At 37.3% G+C, this 19,841-nt stretch overlaps 1 protein-coding gene across 5 annotated transcripts in view; it reads right to left on the bottom strand.

The window, feature by feature from the left end:
* Window positions 1-19,841, bottom strand: part of rbfox3a (RNA binding fox-1 homolog 3a) — a 537,286-nt gene that overhangs the window by 28,913 nt on the left and 488,532 nt on the right. For 3 of the 5 annotated variants that reach the window (XM_088322988.1, XM_088322989.1, XM_088322990.1), the window contains 4 exons: window positions 17,068-17,121; window positions 13,994-14,086; window positions 10,219-10,279; window positions 5,592-5,645 (listed from right to left, as the gene is read on the bottom strand). In XM_088322988.1, the coding sequence (XP_088179114.1) occupies window positions 5,592-5,645; window positions 10,219-10,279; window positions 13,994-14,086; window positions 17,068-17,121 (262 nt within the window). The remainder of the gene's footprint in view (window positions 1-5,591; window positions 5,646-10,218; window positions 10,280-13,993; window positions 14,087-17,067; window positions 17,122-19,841) is intronic. The other 2 variants (XM_088322991.1, XM_088322992.1) reach the window with 1 other exon arrangement.

Here is a 19,841-nt window from a genome sequence, read left to right as displayed (position 1 = left end):
AACGCCAGATCCATTACCCATAAAACGGATGACCTAAAGCTAAAACTTATGTGAAACCACTACATTGAGGACAGTTGTATTTTAATCATCGTGAAGACCAGGCCTAACCTGAGGATATCTGATGCTAGCGTGCAGCTAGCCAGCTGCTCTCTGAATCAGCTTTTTAATCTGAAAAGGGAAGCCCTCCAATTTTGTCTTATTTTAGTATAATTACAATAATGAGCATTCAGTCATTCAAGCCACCCATGCCGAACCTTTATCTCACCAACGGCAGATCCATTACCCATGAAACGGATGACCCGAAGCTAAAACTTATCTGAAACCCCTACATTCAGGACAGTGGCATTTTAATCATCATAAAGACCTGGCTTAACTTGTGGATATCCGATGCCAGCGTGCAGCTAGCCAGCTGCTCTCTAAATCGCTTTCTAACTCTGAAAGGAGAAGCCCTCCAATTTTGTCTTACTTTCGAATAATTACAAAAATTATTTGTAGATCTATAGTTGTTATTTTGTTACATTCGTATACTCTCAGTCAGAATGACATTATGTCGAGGTAATTTTTACCCATAGGGTCTTTTATGAAGGCGCGGCACCACCCTGGTTCTGGTTCCCATTCATCGTGATAACCGAAGGGTCTCTGGAGATATTTGCTCGGTATTTGAATCCAATCATATTAAAAAATATATATTTTAGTTGAGTGAATGGAAGAAAATGGAGTATTTATTATTGCATGGCAATGTAAAGTTCTCAAAGAGTGAGTGACTTAGTGAGCAAAGGGGATAGTGGTTACTTTTTGCTTGTTAATGTTGAAAATCATGTTACTTGGTTTCCAGATCTCCATTAAATTCTTGTTCCAAAAGCTCAAGTCCCTTACTCATCAAAGATGTTGTTTTTGCACTTTTGCAGGTGTATAGCATACATTTGTTTGTATTGTGTTTGTGATTTGAAAAACAGAATTTTTTTTAATTGTTTTATATTTTAGACTATTGTGTTTTGTGCACTATTTTCTTATTTTGTGCACTATTTTCTTATACGTCCACAACATTTTAATATTTGAATAAAGAAGAGTAAAATTAAAGTGTTTTTTTAAAAATCAGATGAAATAATTCAATAAATAATTAAAAAAAAAAACAATCGTTAGATGAATCGATTATTAGTATAATTGTTAGCTGATAGTTGATATTAATGACAATACAATACAATTATCATTCTAAATAGCACCTACCATTAGCAGCTTCTTTCATTGTTTACATACGATCAGTTCGGCCCAAATTTCTTATTCGGCCTTCAGTCCATTTAATTCTGACACACCTGACAATAAAAGTCCATTTTTCGTTTAAACTTCCTGGATTAAAAAAAAAAATCTCAAACATATTTGAGTTTTATTTATGGAACAATAAGCTGAGAGATTTTATGTGATGTAAATAAATCAATGACACCGATGCTGCAATTCTGATTTTGGCCAGAGGTGGCAGCCATGAGTAAAAAGTGAACATGCTGAATGTACATTTAGCTAATACTTCTTCTACTAGCAATCGGAATGGGTCGGGTTTGAGAACATAGTATAATTTTACCACATTTTATAGCGTGTCTTTTTTTTTTCTTAATTCTTGCAATCTAAATGGGTTAGCTTTGGAGAAAACAATAATTTTACCACCATTTAAGCGTGTCTTTGATTAGGTTCTTTCTTTGGGAGTCTTGCAGTCTAATTAGCTGAATTTCAAAAAGTAAAATAGTATAATGCACTATCATAAGCAATTTTCCCTTGTTTTGATTTGACCTTATCTCGTAGCGTGTCTTTGATTTTTTTTTTTTTGTGAGGTTCGGGGTGAGTCTTTCGGTTTGATAGCCAGGGGTAAAAAAAAAGTGAATTTGCTTAAAGCACTTTTACGATCAGTCGAAATCGTTTGGCTTTAAAAAAAAAAGAAAAAAAAAAAAGGGGGGGGGTGTTCAGAACAGGTGTCATATTTTGAAATGTGTCTTAGATTTTCAAATTTATTTTTGTGGGGGAGTCTTGCAGTCGAAATAGCCCAAGGTCAAAAGCGAACTTGCTTCCAAATGGGTTACCTCTGGAAATAAACCAATGATTTTACCAGATTCTGAAGCGTGTTTTTGATTATTTTTATTTTTTTTTGAGCCATACAGTCTAAATAGCCTGAAGTCAAGGTTCTGTACAGAAAAGTCAGGTTCTTTCACACCAGTTAGTCAGTCAGACCTTGAAGTTGTTGACACAGGATATTGATATTGGGTCAACTTTGGCCCAATATTAAACTAGCTTCACTCACAATGACACTCCGCATCAGTATTTTTCATTTTACGATTAGTACCTAGTTTTTAGGTACGGCTCGATACCAGTTCTCCCAAATCTGACAATGATATCGAACGATACCAATGTGATTCTATTGCGGTCTCGAAAAGTTTATCAAATGTGCAATTTTCTGACTTCTAGCATCACAGTGTTAGTATAACTGTATTGAATCCGGCCCGCGAGACAACAACCGGAGAAGCGCAAGAGAAAAACAAGCTGCAGGTTGAAATATGTCCACTTGATGTTGCCAAAGCCAGGTGCCACTCACAAAGACACTGTACTAGTATTTATTTCGCTCTCGCTCTCTGTGTCTCTTTTTTTCCCTTATTTTGCTCTAATTTCCTTTTTTTCTTTTCTCTTTCGCTCTTCCTACCCTTTGCACTTTCTTTTCTCTTTTCTCTCCTTCTGTCTTTCACGACTTCTCTTTTTATCTCTTTTGTTTCTCGCGCTCTCTCCCTCTTTCTTTTTCTCTTTCTTTGTCCTGCTCTCTCTTTTTCCCTCCCTCTTTCTCTTATTTCTTTATCTCTCTTTTTCCTTCTCTTTAATCTACTAATCCGGCCCCCGACAGAATGTTTGTTCTATCGTGAGGCCCCCCGAGTTAAAATGAGTTTGACACCCCTAAGGTATATATATATATATATATATATATATATATATATATATATAATTTATTTACTCCTATAGGTAGAGAGAAGACACAACCAAGTCGTGCTACTTCACAATATTACAATTGCTTTTTCTTACCGATAACTGAAAATAATCCAGCTTCAAGTGGCTGATACCAATAACAGCAATTCTTTCCCCCCTTTTTTGACAACGGGCACATTACAAAGAGGTTGAGAGGAGACACAACCAAATTGTGCAACACAAAATACTATAACTACTCTTTCCTACCGATGCCAATAACTGAATATAATCCAGCTTCTCGTGGCCGTTATTAATAACTGCAAACTTTTTTTGGTTCTCTTGACTACAGGCACATTACGGAAAGTAGAGAGGAGACACGACCAAGTCATGCTGCACAAAATAATATAACTGCTTTTTCTTATTGATACCTGAAAAAAATCCAGCACCTATTGGATGATAACAATAACCGCAAAATGATTTTGCTTCTCTTGACTACAGGCACATTATGGAGAAGTATAGAGGAGACACAACCAAGTCGTGCTGCACAAAATGTTATAACCTCTTTTTCCAACCGATACCTAAAAATAATCCAGGTCCTAATGGCTGATACCATTGACTGCTAACTTTTATTGCTTCTTTTGGCGGCAGGCACATTATGGAGAATTAGGGAGGACACACGACCAAGTCGTGCTACTCTCAATATTATAATTATTTTTTCTTACCGGTAACTGAAAATAATCCAGCTTCTAGTGGATGATACCAATGACTGCACATTTTCCCCCCTTTTTTTGACAATGGGCACATCACAAAGAGGTAGAGAGGAGACACGACCAAATCGCACAGCACAAAATATTATAACTACTCTTTCTTACCAATGCCGATAACTGAATATAATCCAGTTTCTCGTAGGTGATTTTAATAAATGCTAACTTTTTTGCTTCTCTTGATTACAGGCACATTACGAAGAAGTAGAGAGGAAACACGACCACAAAAGATTATAACCTCGTTTTCTTACCAATACCTAAAAATAATCCAGCTCCTAGTGGCTGATACCAATAACTGCCAACTTATTTTGCTTCTCTTGACTACAGGCACATTACTGAGAAATAGAGAGGAGAAACGACCAAGTTTTGCTACTCACAATATTATAACTGCTTTTTTTCAGATAATTGAAAATAATCCAGCTCCAGCTTCTTTTTTTGACTACATTCCATTACTGATAGGTAGAAAGCAGACACGACCAAGTTGTGCTAACTTTTATACATACTTTTATATATATTAGAACTGCTTTTTTAACCGATACCGACAACTGAAAATAATCCAGCATCTATTGGCCGATACCAATAACTGCTAACTACTGAGAGGAGACACCAGAATGGTTCATAGGAGGCGAGGTCTAATCTTTTTGTAAGGCATTGATATTTTCGATATCGATATCAGCCATATAAATTTAGGAAACTCATTGACTCAGCTCGAATAATTCATCTTAGTTTTTAATTGTTGTTTATCGGTAGTTGTAAATATAGATACAAATCCCTCTGTAGTAAAACCGGAAAGGCCGATAATACAGTGGAACCTCGGTTTTCGAACGACTCTCAGTTGGAACAAATCGGAGTTGCTTCGTTGTTCGAACAAAAATCGGGGTTCGAACGCCGGGATGGATGTTTCACATCACATTTTTCTACTCCTTTTAATTTTCTCAGGTGCAATTGCACCTCCAATACACTAGGGGACGTCCGAGATTAAACAAATGTGTAGCAAATGGGCCGAGTTACAGAATTTCACCACACCGATGAAGCTGCAGCCACCAGAGTCATCATGACTTTAACGACACTGTCATGAACCACTTCCGAAAAGTGCTAAAAAGAAGGCAGAAGCAAGTGTCATTGGATAGATATTTTGAGAGAAAAGACCATCCTGTAGCCGAGTCATCCGTAGCAAAGAGATTTGAACGTGTGAGAACCCCTCAGACAGAGGAGCTCCCCGAAATTTTTATGGAAGGGGACTCTCCTTCCAAACAATCATTTTCCTTCCTCCTCCGTCCCTCTCACCATCCATCGGCGCCTTCTGCTGACCACCACAAAGGTAAAAAATCCTATTCATAATTCTTTCCTTTATCCTTTATTTTATTTTTACACGTTCATGTTAGCGTAATCTTTCGTACGGAAGATTACGCTAACGCGAACGTACGATTAGCCTGGGTTACATTTATGTTATGTGTGTCTTAAAGGTAAACATTCAGGGTGTTGGAACGGATTAAAACGATTTACATTATTTGTAATGGGAAAAAGGATTTCGGTGATGAAACAAATCGGTTTTTCGGACAGGGTTCTGGAACGGATTATGGTTGAGAACCGAGGTTCCACTGTATTGGCATATGAGGCTTGCCGGGTCTGAAATGGAAAGGGGGGGATGGGTAAAAAAAAATGATGGGGCCTCACTCTGTCACAACGGTTATTTAAGGGCCGTCGTGAAAGCCGAAGGGAATGGAGGGGGACAAAAGAGCAAAAATCGGCAGAAAAAAATGCAGCCACACATTCACTGAAACGGGATTCCGTCATCTGCAAGTCAGTCCAGTACAGTCACACGAGTTCCTCGTGCAGGAAAAACAATCAAAAATAAATCGACTATTTTAAAAAAGTGACTTTTCTTACCTGCGTAAAATTCAGGACTGTAAACTGCCCCGACGACAGGATTCAGCTTCCAACCTGATAATGAAAAGACCATAAATCTTGTAAATATTCCAATAGTCATGATTTATTAAAAAATATTTTATTTTGGTTTCACTTAAATTCTATAGGGGCGGGACGCTTTATGGGTGGTTAGCGCACAGCCCCACGGTGCAGAGGTTTCGGGTTCAAGTCCAGCTACCGCAACCTCCCATTGTGGAGTTTGCATGTTCTCCCCGTGCCTCCCACATTCCAAAAACATGCATTTCAGGTTAATTGGCCGGTCCAAATTGTCCCTAGGTGGGAATGAGCGACTGAGCTGTCTGTCTACGATCTGTGATTGGCTGGCAACCAGTTCAGGGTGTCCCCTGCCCACTGCCCGAAGACAGCTGGGATGGGCTCCAGCACCCCCGCGACCCTACTGAGGATAAGCGGTGAAGACAATGGATGGATGGATACATTTTATTGATATGTTATTTATAGGTGCTGGTGTATGAGTGTGTGTGAATGGGTAAGTGTGAAATACATTGTAAAGTGTGACTTGAAATGCACTATATAAATCAGTCCATTTACCATTTATCGTATATTACAGTAATGAGCTGATTGTTTTATTTTCTTTGTTTCTGTGCTGTGATATAAGTAAATGTTTTCTGTTTATTATCAGACACCTGCAAAGAAGTTTGCTGAAGATTCCAGGGGTACTTCTTATTTTATCTATTATTATTGTGCACATTTTTTTGCACTATGGTTCGTTGTTTTGATTATAATGCGCTAGTTACACAATTGTCTCTATTGGCTAATGATGTCACTGTTCTTTTTCACACCCATTATGGTTGATCTGCTAACCTTGAAGATTTAATACAAATAAATCTTTCTTTTCCCCTGTCTTTGAAATCCATTGATGTATTCTCTCCTTATTTTGAGTGTCTACTTAAGTTTATACTTAACAGTAATTTAATTATATATATATATTTTTTGGGGGGGGAAATAATCCTATATCAATATATATAGTTATTAATTTGGTATGCTTTTTATTTTTTTTTAATTTCACAGGCATGGGAGGTCGGTGGTTCGCGCCTCGGCCGAGTCATTCCTAAGACTTAAAAAGTGGTCGGCGGCGCCCTCTGTTGGCTGCGGCTGCATCGGCTCGCTACAACGGGTCAGGTGTAATCGACATTTCGTTCTGTGTACATTGTTACACAGAATGACAATACAAGGAAATTATTATTATTATTATTATGTTAAACTAATAATATAGTCTTTTTAAATTAAAACTATTTCAATTTTAAATTATGCTATTTTTATAAATGATAAAATAGAACATTGTAATATATATATATATATATATATATATATATATATATATATATTAGATATTATACTTTCAAGATTTGCATGGCAAAACACAGGAATGGATTTTTTTTTTTTTTTTAAGAGATTCAAAATATTTAATCCGGTCATTTTCTTTTCATTTTTTGTCTCTTTATTGTGATTTTTCCCAATACATTTGTGACAAAAAGTGTCATTTTAAAACCCTTTTGAACTCAAGATTTTGTTTTTCCTTTATTTAATAATTTTACTGGATTCCAATACTGGAAAAAAACACTACTAATCTCGTGGGAAAACTCATTTTTTTTCATGAGAGCAATGTTTTACACGTTTAGAAAATGATGAAGTAACTTTTGAAGATTGATAAAAAAAAAAACATGTACTAACAAAAAATATAATTATATTTTCTAATACACCATAACCATTTAACTCTAACCACTAAACCTAACCCACAATCTAATACAATATATAGTATACAGATCTATTTAAAAAACATATTTAATTGTGTGAATCGAAAGCAAATCTCTTCAGGAAATTAATACCTACACCAACATTTGCTCCCCCAGATTCGTTTTGTTTCTCTGCGCTTTTCCTTGACTTCCGCCTGCACTTTACTATTTGTGTGATATTTCAAACAACGTTCTCTCTGAAAAATAAGGATTTTGCACCCCCCCATGACAAATATACAATTCCTTCGACTGTAGTAAAAGGACGATGCGTGTTTGCCGTCGGTTTCCTTTCTATGAAAGAAAAAAGCCATTTTCGTATTCCTCTGGGTTGTGAGATATCGAAATAAAGGCTGGACGTTTTTACTACAGAATATTCTGGGCGCAAATGAGCTGCAGAACGATTGTCGAAATTCACCAGTGCAAATTTGCAATGGCCGATCACTTTCAAATAAAAAGGGTGCTCCATAAGCTTAAACCAAATCCAAACTTATAAAACGAAAACAAAACCCAACTTTAAGTACAGTAGTGGTTGACATTTCCACTGCAAAATGACCCTTTGTTTAAAGTGGTTCTAACAAGTCTGATATATTGTTCGATGTCGCTTATGGCTACAAAGTAAAACGCAATTGAAATAATGGAGAAGGCTGAATAATAATGACTGAATAAATGAATAAGGAATTGCGACTAAATAATTGAAGACGTTATAAATGACTGAAATAATGAAGAGGCTGTAAATGAAGAAATCATACAATCATGACTATATATAGGCCGTGACACATTTCAGTATTACATTATTACAAAATAAAATGGACTCAGTAGGGAAGGGGGACATGGAGGTGACGGAAACAGAAACTAGGCCTCTTTCCTTTTGATGAATATCCAAAAGTCATGTTAGTTAATTATAAAAATACAAACTGGCGATAAATCGTGCAATGAACAACAGCTACAACTCCTGCCTCACCCACAAAGCTACCAGGATTGCAGGCCTCTTCAACCAGTTGCTGTCTGTGAAACGACTGAAGAGTCTCAGAGCCAGAACCAGCAGGCTCAAGGACAGATTCTTTCATTAGGCTGTCAGGACTCTCCCTGCCCTACCCTATCCTACCCATCTGCCAAATTAATGCAAAACTGCTCTATTTAAACTTTAAATCCCAAACAATCCACTGAAAAAAATTGTAATACAAGACTTATTCTTTGCATTTTTGCCCGTGGGGAAAGGCCAAAATTTAGCTTGCTAACTAGCAAAATAAGTAAAAATGTAAGCTAGATAGCATGCAAAAACGTATAAAACTAGCAAGATAGCTAAAAAGCCAAGAAGATTCCTAGCTACACAACTAAAAAGTTGCCCAGATAGCAAAAACAAAAACCTGCACATTTTTTGCTCATTCGCTTTTATTAAACCAATTAATTGGAATTTAATTTGTTGTATTTCCTGTAAAAGAAATCGATAAAGAGACGAAAGGATACATTTGTTCAATACATGAATATATACTCATTTGATTCCTTGAATGTATGGCTTGAAAATAATTATCCACGCTTGAATACATGTTTTCGTCCATGAAGCCCATGAACTGGAATTAAAATATTTGAAATTCTAAAATAACCACTTATCATGTTATAACTATGTTGTTACTGTGTTATTACCATGTTAATTACTAAAAATTGGGTTGAAGAGACTCAGTCAACCTATAAAACAACCCCTAAGCTGCCCGTGCGCAAACACGCACTGCCCGCACATTCTCAGTGCACAAGAAAATCTATCCAGCGCAATGTTCCCTCTAAGCTGCGTGTGTGTGAGTTTTTAGAGTTTTTCGAGAACCGGCTTCTTCGGCTCGGCTCACTAAAAGGAACCGGCTCTTTCGGGTCCTAAACGGCTCTTCAGATTGTTTTTGCTTCTTTCATCCCTATATGACCAAATAGTATGTACAATTATGCACAAAATGACTTAAAGGAAAGGGGAATAGAACAAAAAAGAAAAAAAATACCAAAATTAAAAAGTAGTGAAAAGCTGAGAAAAAAATGAACAAAAAGAAGAAAAAAAAGAAGGACAAATTCTGAAAAAAAAAAAAAAAAAACAGAAAAAAGAAAATAAATAAACAAAGGAAAAAAAGTAAAGCGAACAAAAAGAAAAAAGTAACAGCTGGGAAATAATAAACACAATGAGATTTTTTAAAAAGGGATTAAAAAATAAATAGAAAAAAACAGGGAAAAAGAAGAAAAAGTTTGTGTTGCATTCAAATAATTTCCAATTATACCAAGTCAACCTTGTTGCCAACATTGTACTTCCACTAAAAAATGTGATTAAATACAGTTGTGTATCGTGCAACCGACTAAATAAGCCCCCGAAAATGTTAGTGTTATGTGACAAAACATACCAGGATAAAAAAGAAATGGAAATCTTGTGAAAGAATTGTTGTAAAAACAAATGACGTTTGTAGGCCGTACAACCTTTGCAATAGTACATTAGTCAATTCATTCAAAAGTGAAAATGTTTTTTGCATTGCCGGAAACTCAGCAAAATGTAACATGATGTCAAGTTTTGGACATGTTTGATCATGATTTAGCTGCCACATTTGGTATTGCCGTTGCTCACTGTTGTTTCAAGCGTGGCTCACCGACTTTGTGTGAACGCTCAAACCCGTGGAAAATTACAGGGAACATTGCTGGAGAGCTATTTTTGGAACAGGCCCACAACTGTCCCTTGGGTGCAACCTGGTGTCCGCAGGCACACCGTTGGAGACCCCTGGTGTAGTATGTTGTGCACATAGCATATTTGACAATACAATTCAGAATCACCTTTATTATCGTTGTGTTGCTACAACGGAAAGTCTTACCATTGGCGTAAGGGTTGGCCACTTTTTTGTTGGTCATGACTCTCGCCGTGGCGTTGTTAACCTGTCGGCGTCAGGGAAAGGTTAGCAAAACCGACACGTCCGTTCTCGTAACCACGGGTGTAACCACCATGCTTTTACCCCCCGTTTTCTGTCAAAGTCAGGCTACATGCAGTCAATGATTACATTTCGTTTACATTCTCTCAAAGAAACAAACAAAAAACATAAACAAAAGAACGGATGCACGTAAATAATCAAGGCATCAAAACAAAGCAAAAACAAAGATGACGGTAGAGAAAATATTCTTGGGCCAAGATCGCTCGTTACATCTTTGCGAAATTTCCGAAGAAAAGGTCATCGCGCGCTCTTTTCACAATCAATCCTCAATCAGTACAAAAACTGCTGCATATTTTTTCCTTTTTGTCCCCATTTGCAGAACATGTCTGTCATTTTAAGCACTTTTTGCCTTTTTTCTAGCAAATAAATGAAGAAGAAAAAAACATTAAAATCAGCATATTTTCCCGAGAGATCTGATTTTTATGTTGAAATAAAAAACGTTAATAAAAAAGGGTCATTTCATGCTTTTTCTTATTTCTTATTTTTTGATGTAATAACGAGATATGGTAATGTATTCTTCGTCTTATTTTACAAGGAAAATAAGTCAAAATATATATTGAAATACAAAGACAAGAAATCTTTCAAATCAGCAAATCGTTTTCTCACTAAGATTTATTTTTGTCTTTAATAATTATACAATAGTATACAATAAATTGCTAAATTATAGGAAAACATTTTTTCATGAAAAAATAATTTTAGAACATAAGTAAATAATAATTTAAAAAATATATATTTTTTAAGCTTTATTTTTATGTTACCGGAGAAAAAAATACAAAAAAACAATACAATCTCTTCTCATTTACATTATTGTAATTCCCTGCTCTCCGAACTCTCCAACAATCCTGTGTTGTATGATTGTTTTCATACGGCACCTTGACTTGCATTTTGTTGTCTGAAGTACAATATTTTATTTTACTAGAAAAACAATTTACATAAGTATAACAAAGGATATATGCTACAACGGGACTGAAAATTATACAGGACATAAATTATAACAAAAACAGATCGCTTCGTCTTAATTTTTGCGATTTTCAACACTGACAAAAAACAACAACCTAAAGTTTCTAGCTTTAGCTGATGTCATTCCCAGGTTTAAATGGTTTAAAATATATTATTGTTGGGCATAGGCATCAATCATTTTGACCAAGTGCCACTGACGGCTATAGACGTCAAACATCCGTTTGATTTACCCTCAATCCATTAAACAACAATTCAAATTTCTTGTTCTAACGGATGCCATTCACAGCTCTGAACATCAATGATGCCATTCAGTCCCATTACCGGCCATTGACGTCAAGGTATTTTAAGACACGGAGTGCCACAGACGGGTATAGACGTAAAACAGATCAATTTGACTCACCCTCAATCAGACCAATCAGAATGTCTTGCTTTATCTGAGGTCATTCAAGGCTTTCATGAGCAACAATCCCTTTCAATCCCATTGACGGCCATTGAAATTTTTTCGAAACAATTAGTGTTACTGATGGGTATAGACTTCGGAAATCCAGTTAACTAACATCAATAAGTTCTACAAAAGTAGTTTTTTCCTCTTTGTCATCAGAGCAATTTGACACATTCAGTGAGACTGACATCCATAGTACTCAGAAATCCATTTAAATTAACTTCAATCAATTCCACAAAAAAAAATCCCTTTTTTTTTTGCATTTTCTCCTGTCATTTACATCTTTGAACATCAAATATCCAATTGACAGCCATAGATGTAAAGGAATTCTGACACATTTATTGCCTCTAATGGCAATGGACGTCAACAATCTACACTCACCTGCCACTATTAGGTATACCATGCTAGTAACGGGTTAGACGCCCCTTTTGCCTTCAAAACTCCCTCAAATCTTTGTGGCATAGATTCAACAAGGTGCTATAAGTATTCCTCAAAGAGTTTGGCCCATAGTGACATAATGGCATCACACAGTTGGCGCAGATGTGTCGGCTGCACGTCCATGATGCGAATCTCCTGATCCACCACACCCCAAAGATGCTCTATTGGATTGAGATCTGGTGACTGTGGAGACCATTTCAGTCCAGAAACCAGTCTGAGATGATTCCAGCTTTATGACATGGTCCATTATCCTGCTGAAAGTATCAGTCATCAGAAGTTGGGTACATTGTGGTCATAAAGGGATGGGCATGGTCAGCAACAATACTCAGGTAGGCTGTGCCGTTTCAACGATGTTTAATTGGTACCAAGGGGCCCAAAGAGTGCCAAGAAAATATTCCCCACACCACTACACCACCACCACCAGCCTGAACCGTTGATACAAGGCAGGATGGATCCTTGCGTTCATGTTCTTGACGCGAAATTCTCACCCTACCATCCGAATGTCGCAGCAGAAATCGAGACTCATACGACCTGGCAACGTTTTTACAATCTTCTGTCAAATTTCGATGAGCTTGTGCAAATTGTAGCCTCAGTTTCCTGTTCTTAGCTGAAAGGAATGGCACCCGGCATGGTCTTCTGCTGCTGTAGACCATCTGTCTCAAAGCTTGACATAGATGCTCTTCTGCCTATCTAGATTGTAACATGTGATTATTTGAGTCACTGTTGTCTTTCTCTTAGCTCGAACCAGTCAGGCCATTCTCCTCTGACCTGTAGCATCAACAAGGCATTTCTGCCCACCAAACTGCCTCTCACTGGGTGTGTTTTCTTTTTCTCCATTCTCCATAAACCCTAGAGATGGTTGTGCGGGAAAATCCCAGTAGATCAGTAGTTACTGAGGTACTCAGACCAGCTCTTCTGGCACCATCAACTATGCCACGTTCAAAGTCATTCAAATCACATTTCTTCCCCATACTGATACTCGGATTGAACTGCAGGAGATTGTCTTGACCATGTCTATATGTCTAAAGGTTGCCGCCATGTGATTGGCTGTTTAGAAATTAAGTGTTAACAAGTAGTTGGACGGGTGTTTCTTCATTTTGTTCATGTTGAGGTATTTGGGGTTTTTCCTGCCCTCATGTAGGTTTTAGATCAGGGGATGGTGTCATAATAGTCTGTAGTTTGCAATAATCAGTGGTTTGTGCAGCCGTTTGAGACTCCTTGTGATTAAGGGCGCAACAAATATACATGACTTGATTCATCCTGAGGTTTTTGAGTTTTTCCTTGCCCTCATATAGGTTTTAGATCAGGGGATGGTGTAATAAAAGTCTGTGGTTTGCAATCATCTGTGGTCTGTGCAGCCCTTTGAGGCTACTTGTGATAAAGGGCTATACAAATAAACAGGACTTGACTTGACACTGATTTCAACTTCAATATCTTACTTTCAAACTCCCGCCCGCAAAGAAACCGACTTTCTTTCGTGCGCATGCCCAAACAGACACACATGCCACAATCCGCACGAGGCAAAGTAGTAATTCATTGTTTGTGTCAAAACACGGGAAAAACAGTCCAAACGGCGTCGATCCGCTCCATCTCTGTCTTTGTCACAAACACTTACAGATCAGATCAGGCTTCAGCATGCAGCGTTCAAGGTGCAGCAGGCAGGTGGGAGACACGAGATGAATGCGAGAGGGGGGAGGTGTTGCAGGAAACTTCAGGCAGAAGGAAAAAGGAAAGATAGAAAAGTCAAGGAGGAAGAGGAAAGGGGGAAGGGTTTGGAGAGGGCGATTTAAAAAAAAAAACAACGTAAAAGAGGACGGGCACCTCTATTTTGCGTCCCTCTACGATTGTACCATTTAGTTTCTCCCGTGCGCGGTCCGCGTCTGCGGTCGTTTCGAACGTTACAAACCCGAAGCCCTGCAGCCGCCGGGTTCAAAAACAAGATGGAAGACGGGCGTGAGAACGAGAGAAAAAAGAAGAGAGGGGAGGGGAAAAAAAGACAAAGAAGAGATGAGAGGCCCGCGGGGAAGGAAACACGACTCAGGGGCGTCCGGGAAAATAAACTTGCAGGAAAATAAACAAGTTTTCATAATCAGATGTGTTTTTAATTCCCCACTGTTCTTGGACAATAATAATAAAAACATTGTAGAACAAGAGAAAATACATGTATTAAAAAAAAAAGTTTATTAAACCGTAAAAATGAAAACACAGTGTACTTTGTGAAAATCCTGAGTAGTATGAGCTCTATCACCACCTAGTGTCTTTCTCAGCACAACACTATAATTGTTGGTTTAGAAATGCTGTCTCGAACAAAGAGGAGCTCAACTTTTATTCAGCACTCGTTAATAAACTTTGGTTTTCCATAATGTTTATATCATTATTTCGACATCAGGGACACCAATCTGGTCAACAACACCAAATTTGAACAATTAGTGTCCAAACTTAGTAGTCAATTAAGTGTCCTCAGGACAATTATATAACATAGCATCCTTTTTTATTATTAATTTATTTTAGTTGATTAAATACATTTAATAGAAAACAAGTTCTTCAAATTAGTTTTGTAAAATTGAAACAGATAAAACATGAAGATAATACTTTCTGAAAGTGGTGAGGGGCAGGAACTATGGCATTAAAGGGCGTCTTTCTCGGCATGACACTGTAATTGTTGCTTTAAAAATACTAGCCAGAAAGAATACCAGCTGAAGCTCCAAAGTTTATTCAGCATTTATTTAAAAAAAAAAAATAGATATTTTTTTGTTATCCGACACTTGTGTCATTATATCGACCTCAGAACACCAATCTCACCAACAACACCAAATTTGGACAATTTGACTGCAACATTTTTGTGTTGTGTAACACAACATCCTTTCCATTTTTTATTTTAGTTGATTGAACACGTTCATTAAATCAGCTTCGTGAAAAATAACACTGAAAGAGAAAACATGTAAACACCAAACTTTTAAAAAGAGGGGCGAGGGCTTTAGCACCATCAAGTGTCTTTCCCAGCACGACACTGTAATTTTTGGTTTAAAACTGCTAGCTAGAAGACTGAGCGGGGCCCAGGCGTTTATTTCGTTTAAAAAACTCATCAATTACATAGCGCTTATATAATGATTTGGACATCAGGAACAGTAATCTCGCCAACAACACCAAATTTGGACAAATCAAAAGTCCAAACCCAAGTTTTTTTTAAAAAAAAGTTAATTAAATGACAAAATCCTTTTGAGGTGTGTCCTGGTAGGTTTGTTCAGAGTTGACCCTGTTTTTCCCACTCTAATACGAATTACAGCTGTTGGATTTTATTCATTTTGGTTTATCGAAAAGACATTTAGTAAAGGACACTAAATCAACTGGAAGATCGAAACTGAACTTTTGGAAAGTGCTGAGGAGCAGGAGTTCCACCAACACTAAGTGTCTTTTCTCAGATCGATGTCAATATCAGCAACACCAATCTCGTCAACATCACCAAATTTGGACAATTTGAGTGTCCATATATTTATAGTTTCCTTCGGAAAGTTTTGTACCATAACCTCCTTTCCGGATGTGTCCTGCTCACTCGTGTAGAGTTGACCACCCATAATATATTCAAATACAGCTGTGAGATTTTTTTTTTTCATTTCTGCGTCAAAATTCTGACCGGAACCTTTTCACCTTTGTTAATTCTTTTTCATTTTGATTTAAAGGAAATGCTGCTTAATTAAGTGCAGGATTGCTTCATTTCTGCTTTCATTTTGTTCAATATTTTCACTTTTTTAAATATATTTGCAGAGTGCAAAATAAATCATAAACGTTGGAAATTGGAAAACAAGACTTAGAAAATAGACTGGTGATTACTTTTTAAAAACAGTCTTAAATAGCAATCATGTTGTACAATTTATTAACTCCACTGCTTTATGAGGATCTCAAGCCATCAGCGGCCATGTCACATAAATTATAGTTCTAATAAAACAACATTTTTTATGTTTTTATTACAAATATAGTCCATATCTGATTTGGCTTGGCTTTTCTTAATATCTACTTTAAGTTTTAGTGCTCTGGGACTTAAATGGTGTGCGTTTTTCTGTTCTTTTCTGTCTTTCTGTTACATTTCACATGAGTGCATTTAAGATTTTGTGAATGAAAAGTTTTGCTGTACATAGAAAAAGATGTATGGCATTTTCATCATTCTTGTCCTGTAAAATGAGTCCAAATTTTATATGATCTCTATTTCTGTGGTAGTATTTTTGTATCAAATCACTGTAGTAGTATATTTATATAAGTATTTTTGTAGTGTTCCTGTAGATGTATGTATTTCAGTAGTAGTATTTTTTTGTTTTTGGTATTATTTTTGTACGGAGTTTGCAGTATTTCTTCTTTTCAGAATAAAAGCAAAATATTGGTGTTTGAGGTCCTTTTTAGCACTAAATTTGACATATAGTTTCATAGTAGTAACTAGACTTGACTGTCAACGATAGTCATTAGGAGACCAAAATCCCCCAATTCCAACCCCTATTTATCTATATCTATTTTTGTATCTAAAACATGAATAAACATAAACATACTTTCTTTCAGTATTTTCCGCTAGCGTATTGTACTAATACGGTTGTCAAACTCCCAAATGCTCTCCGAGCTTGGCAGTCGGCGAGGCTGAAATTGTTTACTCGACGTGCTCAGTCTTTACGCTTCCGACCCGCAATTTGCGGTTATCTCCCGCTGCTATAGGTCGGGGAGCTAACTAGGCAAGACAAGCGGGTGTTTGCACAAGGCCGACGTTAGCGCCGAGATAAGACCGGACGGTCGAGCGCGGGTCTCTAACATGGCGGGCGGTGCTGAAGCTGCCCCAAGGCCATCGCATCTGATAAGTATGTAATTACCCAAAGAGAGAGAAGAACAGAAAAAGGAAAGGAAAATGTGCATACCTTGGAGCCTCGCTCGTTAAAAATGATCTCCACGTCCAGAATCTTGCCAAATTGCTGTTGAAGACAAGACAGGAGACATTAAAACACAGACATTTAAAGCCCGCAAAAGCATGCGTAGCTATTAGAGGTAAGATCTTAAGCCAGAGCCTGGCCGAGAATTTGGGCCAGGTCAGGCCTGAAACGTCAATCATTATGTTCGGGTGGGGTTGGGCTTCTCGCTCCCTTGCTGACTTTTATATTTTTATTATACACCCGCCATTGTTGTTCTTTGTGTGTCTCTCTCTCTCTCACACTTAAAGGCAGTACTTCTGCTGATGTTTATGGCCCATTTTCCATTCCTTAAATTGTTTCGGTCAACAAAAAAAAAAAAAAATCCGTCAATGATGGAAAATTATCAGTTAACCCTTGCAGACAGAGAAATACAAACGATGTAAATATTTAAACAGTCAACTTTTTTTTTTACTCCAAAAGACAGTCTTTGCTATCATATTTCTTATTTTGGGCCAGGTCCGGCCTGAAATGTCAATCATTAAGTTCGGGTAGGGCTGGGCTTTTCTCTCCCTCGCTGACTTTTGTATTTTTATTATACACCAGTCATTGCTCTTCTTTGTGTCTCTCTCTCTCTCTCTCTCTCTCTCACACACACTTAAAGGCAGTACTTCTGCTGATGTTTATAGTCCAGTTTGCAGCCTTAAAATGTTTTGGTCAACCTTTTAAAAAAAAAAAAAAACACCCGTCAATGATGGAAAATTATCAGTGAATGTAAACCTTGCAGACAGAGAAATATAAAAGATATAAATATTTATACAGTCTTGTTGAACTTATATTTCATTACAAAAGAGAGTCTTTGTTATCATATTTCTTATCTTTTTTTCTTCTTATTTTGGGCCAGGTCCAGCTTAAAGTGTCAATCATTACGTTCGGGTAGGGCTTCTCTCTCTCACTTACTTTTATTTTTTTCTATTATCCACCTGTCATTGTTCTTCTTTGTATCTCTCTCTCTCTCTCCCTCCCTCTTTCTCCCTCTCCCTCTCTCCCTCTCCCAAAGGTAGTAGTTCTGCTGATGTTTATGGCCCATTTTCCAGCCTTAAAATGTTTCCGTCCAAAAAAACAAAAACAAATAAAAACCTCAATGATGGAAAATTATCCGTTAATGTAATGCTTGCTGACACAGAAATAGACAATAAACGATTAATATTTATAAAGTCTTGTTTAACTTTACAAAAGACAGTCTTTGTTATCATATTTCTTATTTTTTTTCTTTTTAATCTTGTTATTTCTCTTCTTTTTTTATTTATCCCTTTCACTTTTTCTTGTTTTATCCTTTTGGTCTGTTTTTTCTTCCATATTTCCCCTTTTCTCTATTCATTTTACCCCTTGTATTTTCTTTAAAGGTCCTTTTTCACCCTTTTTGTCTTCTTATTTCTCTTCATTTTTATAGTAATACGGTGTTGTTTGGTCACTTTGAGTCCACGTAGTTTGCATTATACCTTGTGCTTTTTAGCACTTCTTTTTGGTTCCACAACAGAGTACAACGACATCTTGCAGTCACATCAGACACTCTTCCTTTCATATCAGAGTGCCGCAATTGCCTCCGGGGTTGCAAGTTTGAGACCCCTGTTCTAAAACCTTTGGGAATTCCATTTTCTAAATGATCAAACTCCGCCTGACCTGACAATTGGATTATTAAAACAGCCATTTGAGCCGGATGCCTTTTAATGCCGTGTTAGCGCTACGGTAGCTATAAAAATGGAATCGGGCGTATGCGACAGGCTATATGCTGTTAATGAACATTAGCCAGGCAGATGCTATAGCTGTGCGATGCATTGGCACACACCACTGATCTTAATGATGCCCATCATCTTAAAACACAATTACGATACAAGTGTCTCAAATGTTCACTTAGAGAAGAAAACCGTTTTGGTCGGAATCGGGCTATATGTATATGCTTACACAAAGAAATGGGGGAACGGAATTAACTCATTCCCTGCCAGCACACTTAAATGAAAAATGGAGGATTTCTCATAACCTTCACCGAAAAACCCTAAATTGGTCAAAAATTTAGAAAGTGCAGCTTGTAGATTGGAAAATAAGGTTGATAAGATTGGAAAGGCATAGTTAAAATCAAATGATATTACATACGGTAACTTTTCTGCTTTTGAGAAACAGAGTGGTATTTGAGTGCCCTCTTAAGGTTAACATGTTAACTACACCAACCTGAACGCTCCTAACAAATCCTCTTTTGACATTACCGTAAATTCCAGACTCTAGAGCGCTCCTGATTATAAACCGCGCCCACCACTTTTTGAGTGATCTGACACTTTTGTACTTATACACGCCGCACCCATGTATAAGCCGCGGGCACCAGAAGTAAAGCTTGTTCCTCATTTGTGGGGGTTTTGGGGTTTTTATGGGTTATTGATCTATCTTCGTTATTCATTATCCATTATCCGTTATCGGTCAGTTCATTATATGCTACAAAGCCTAGGAGCCGGGACACTTACTCTCAGCCAAAAGGCTAAGCTAAGGTCCTAGCCCTAAAGCCTTGTTGCGATCATACGCCTGGATGCCACTCCGCGACTTCATAGATGGTTCACGAATCTAAAACTGCAGTTGACATCACAAATGGAAAATGATACCCGTAATTAAGGTATGATGCAGACTTGTACAGTCGGGGTCCCGTTGAAAGTAATCCAAGGAAACAAAATGTATATTTCCAAAGTTAAGGGTGGGAACAATATATATTCACTATTGTCCGCTACGACAACAGACAG

This window comes from Urocampus carinirostris, chromosome 19, assembly GCF_059441175.1.
Source record: "Urocampus carinirostris isolate Australia breed hairy pipefish chromosome 19, RoL_Ucar_1.0, whole genome shotgun sequence".
NCBI lineage: Eukaryota > Metazoa > Chordata > Actinopteri > Syngnathiformes > Syngnathidae > Urocampus > Urocampus carinirostris.
Note: the sequence above shows the minus strand (reverse complement) of the source record. Positions and strands in the feature narration are given on the sequence as shown.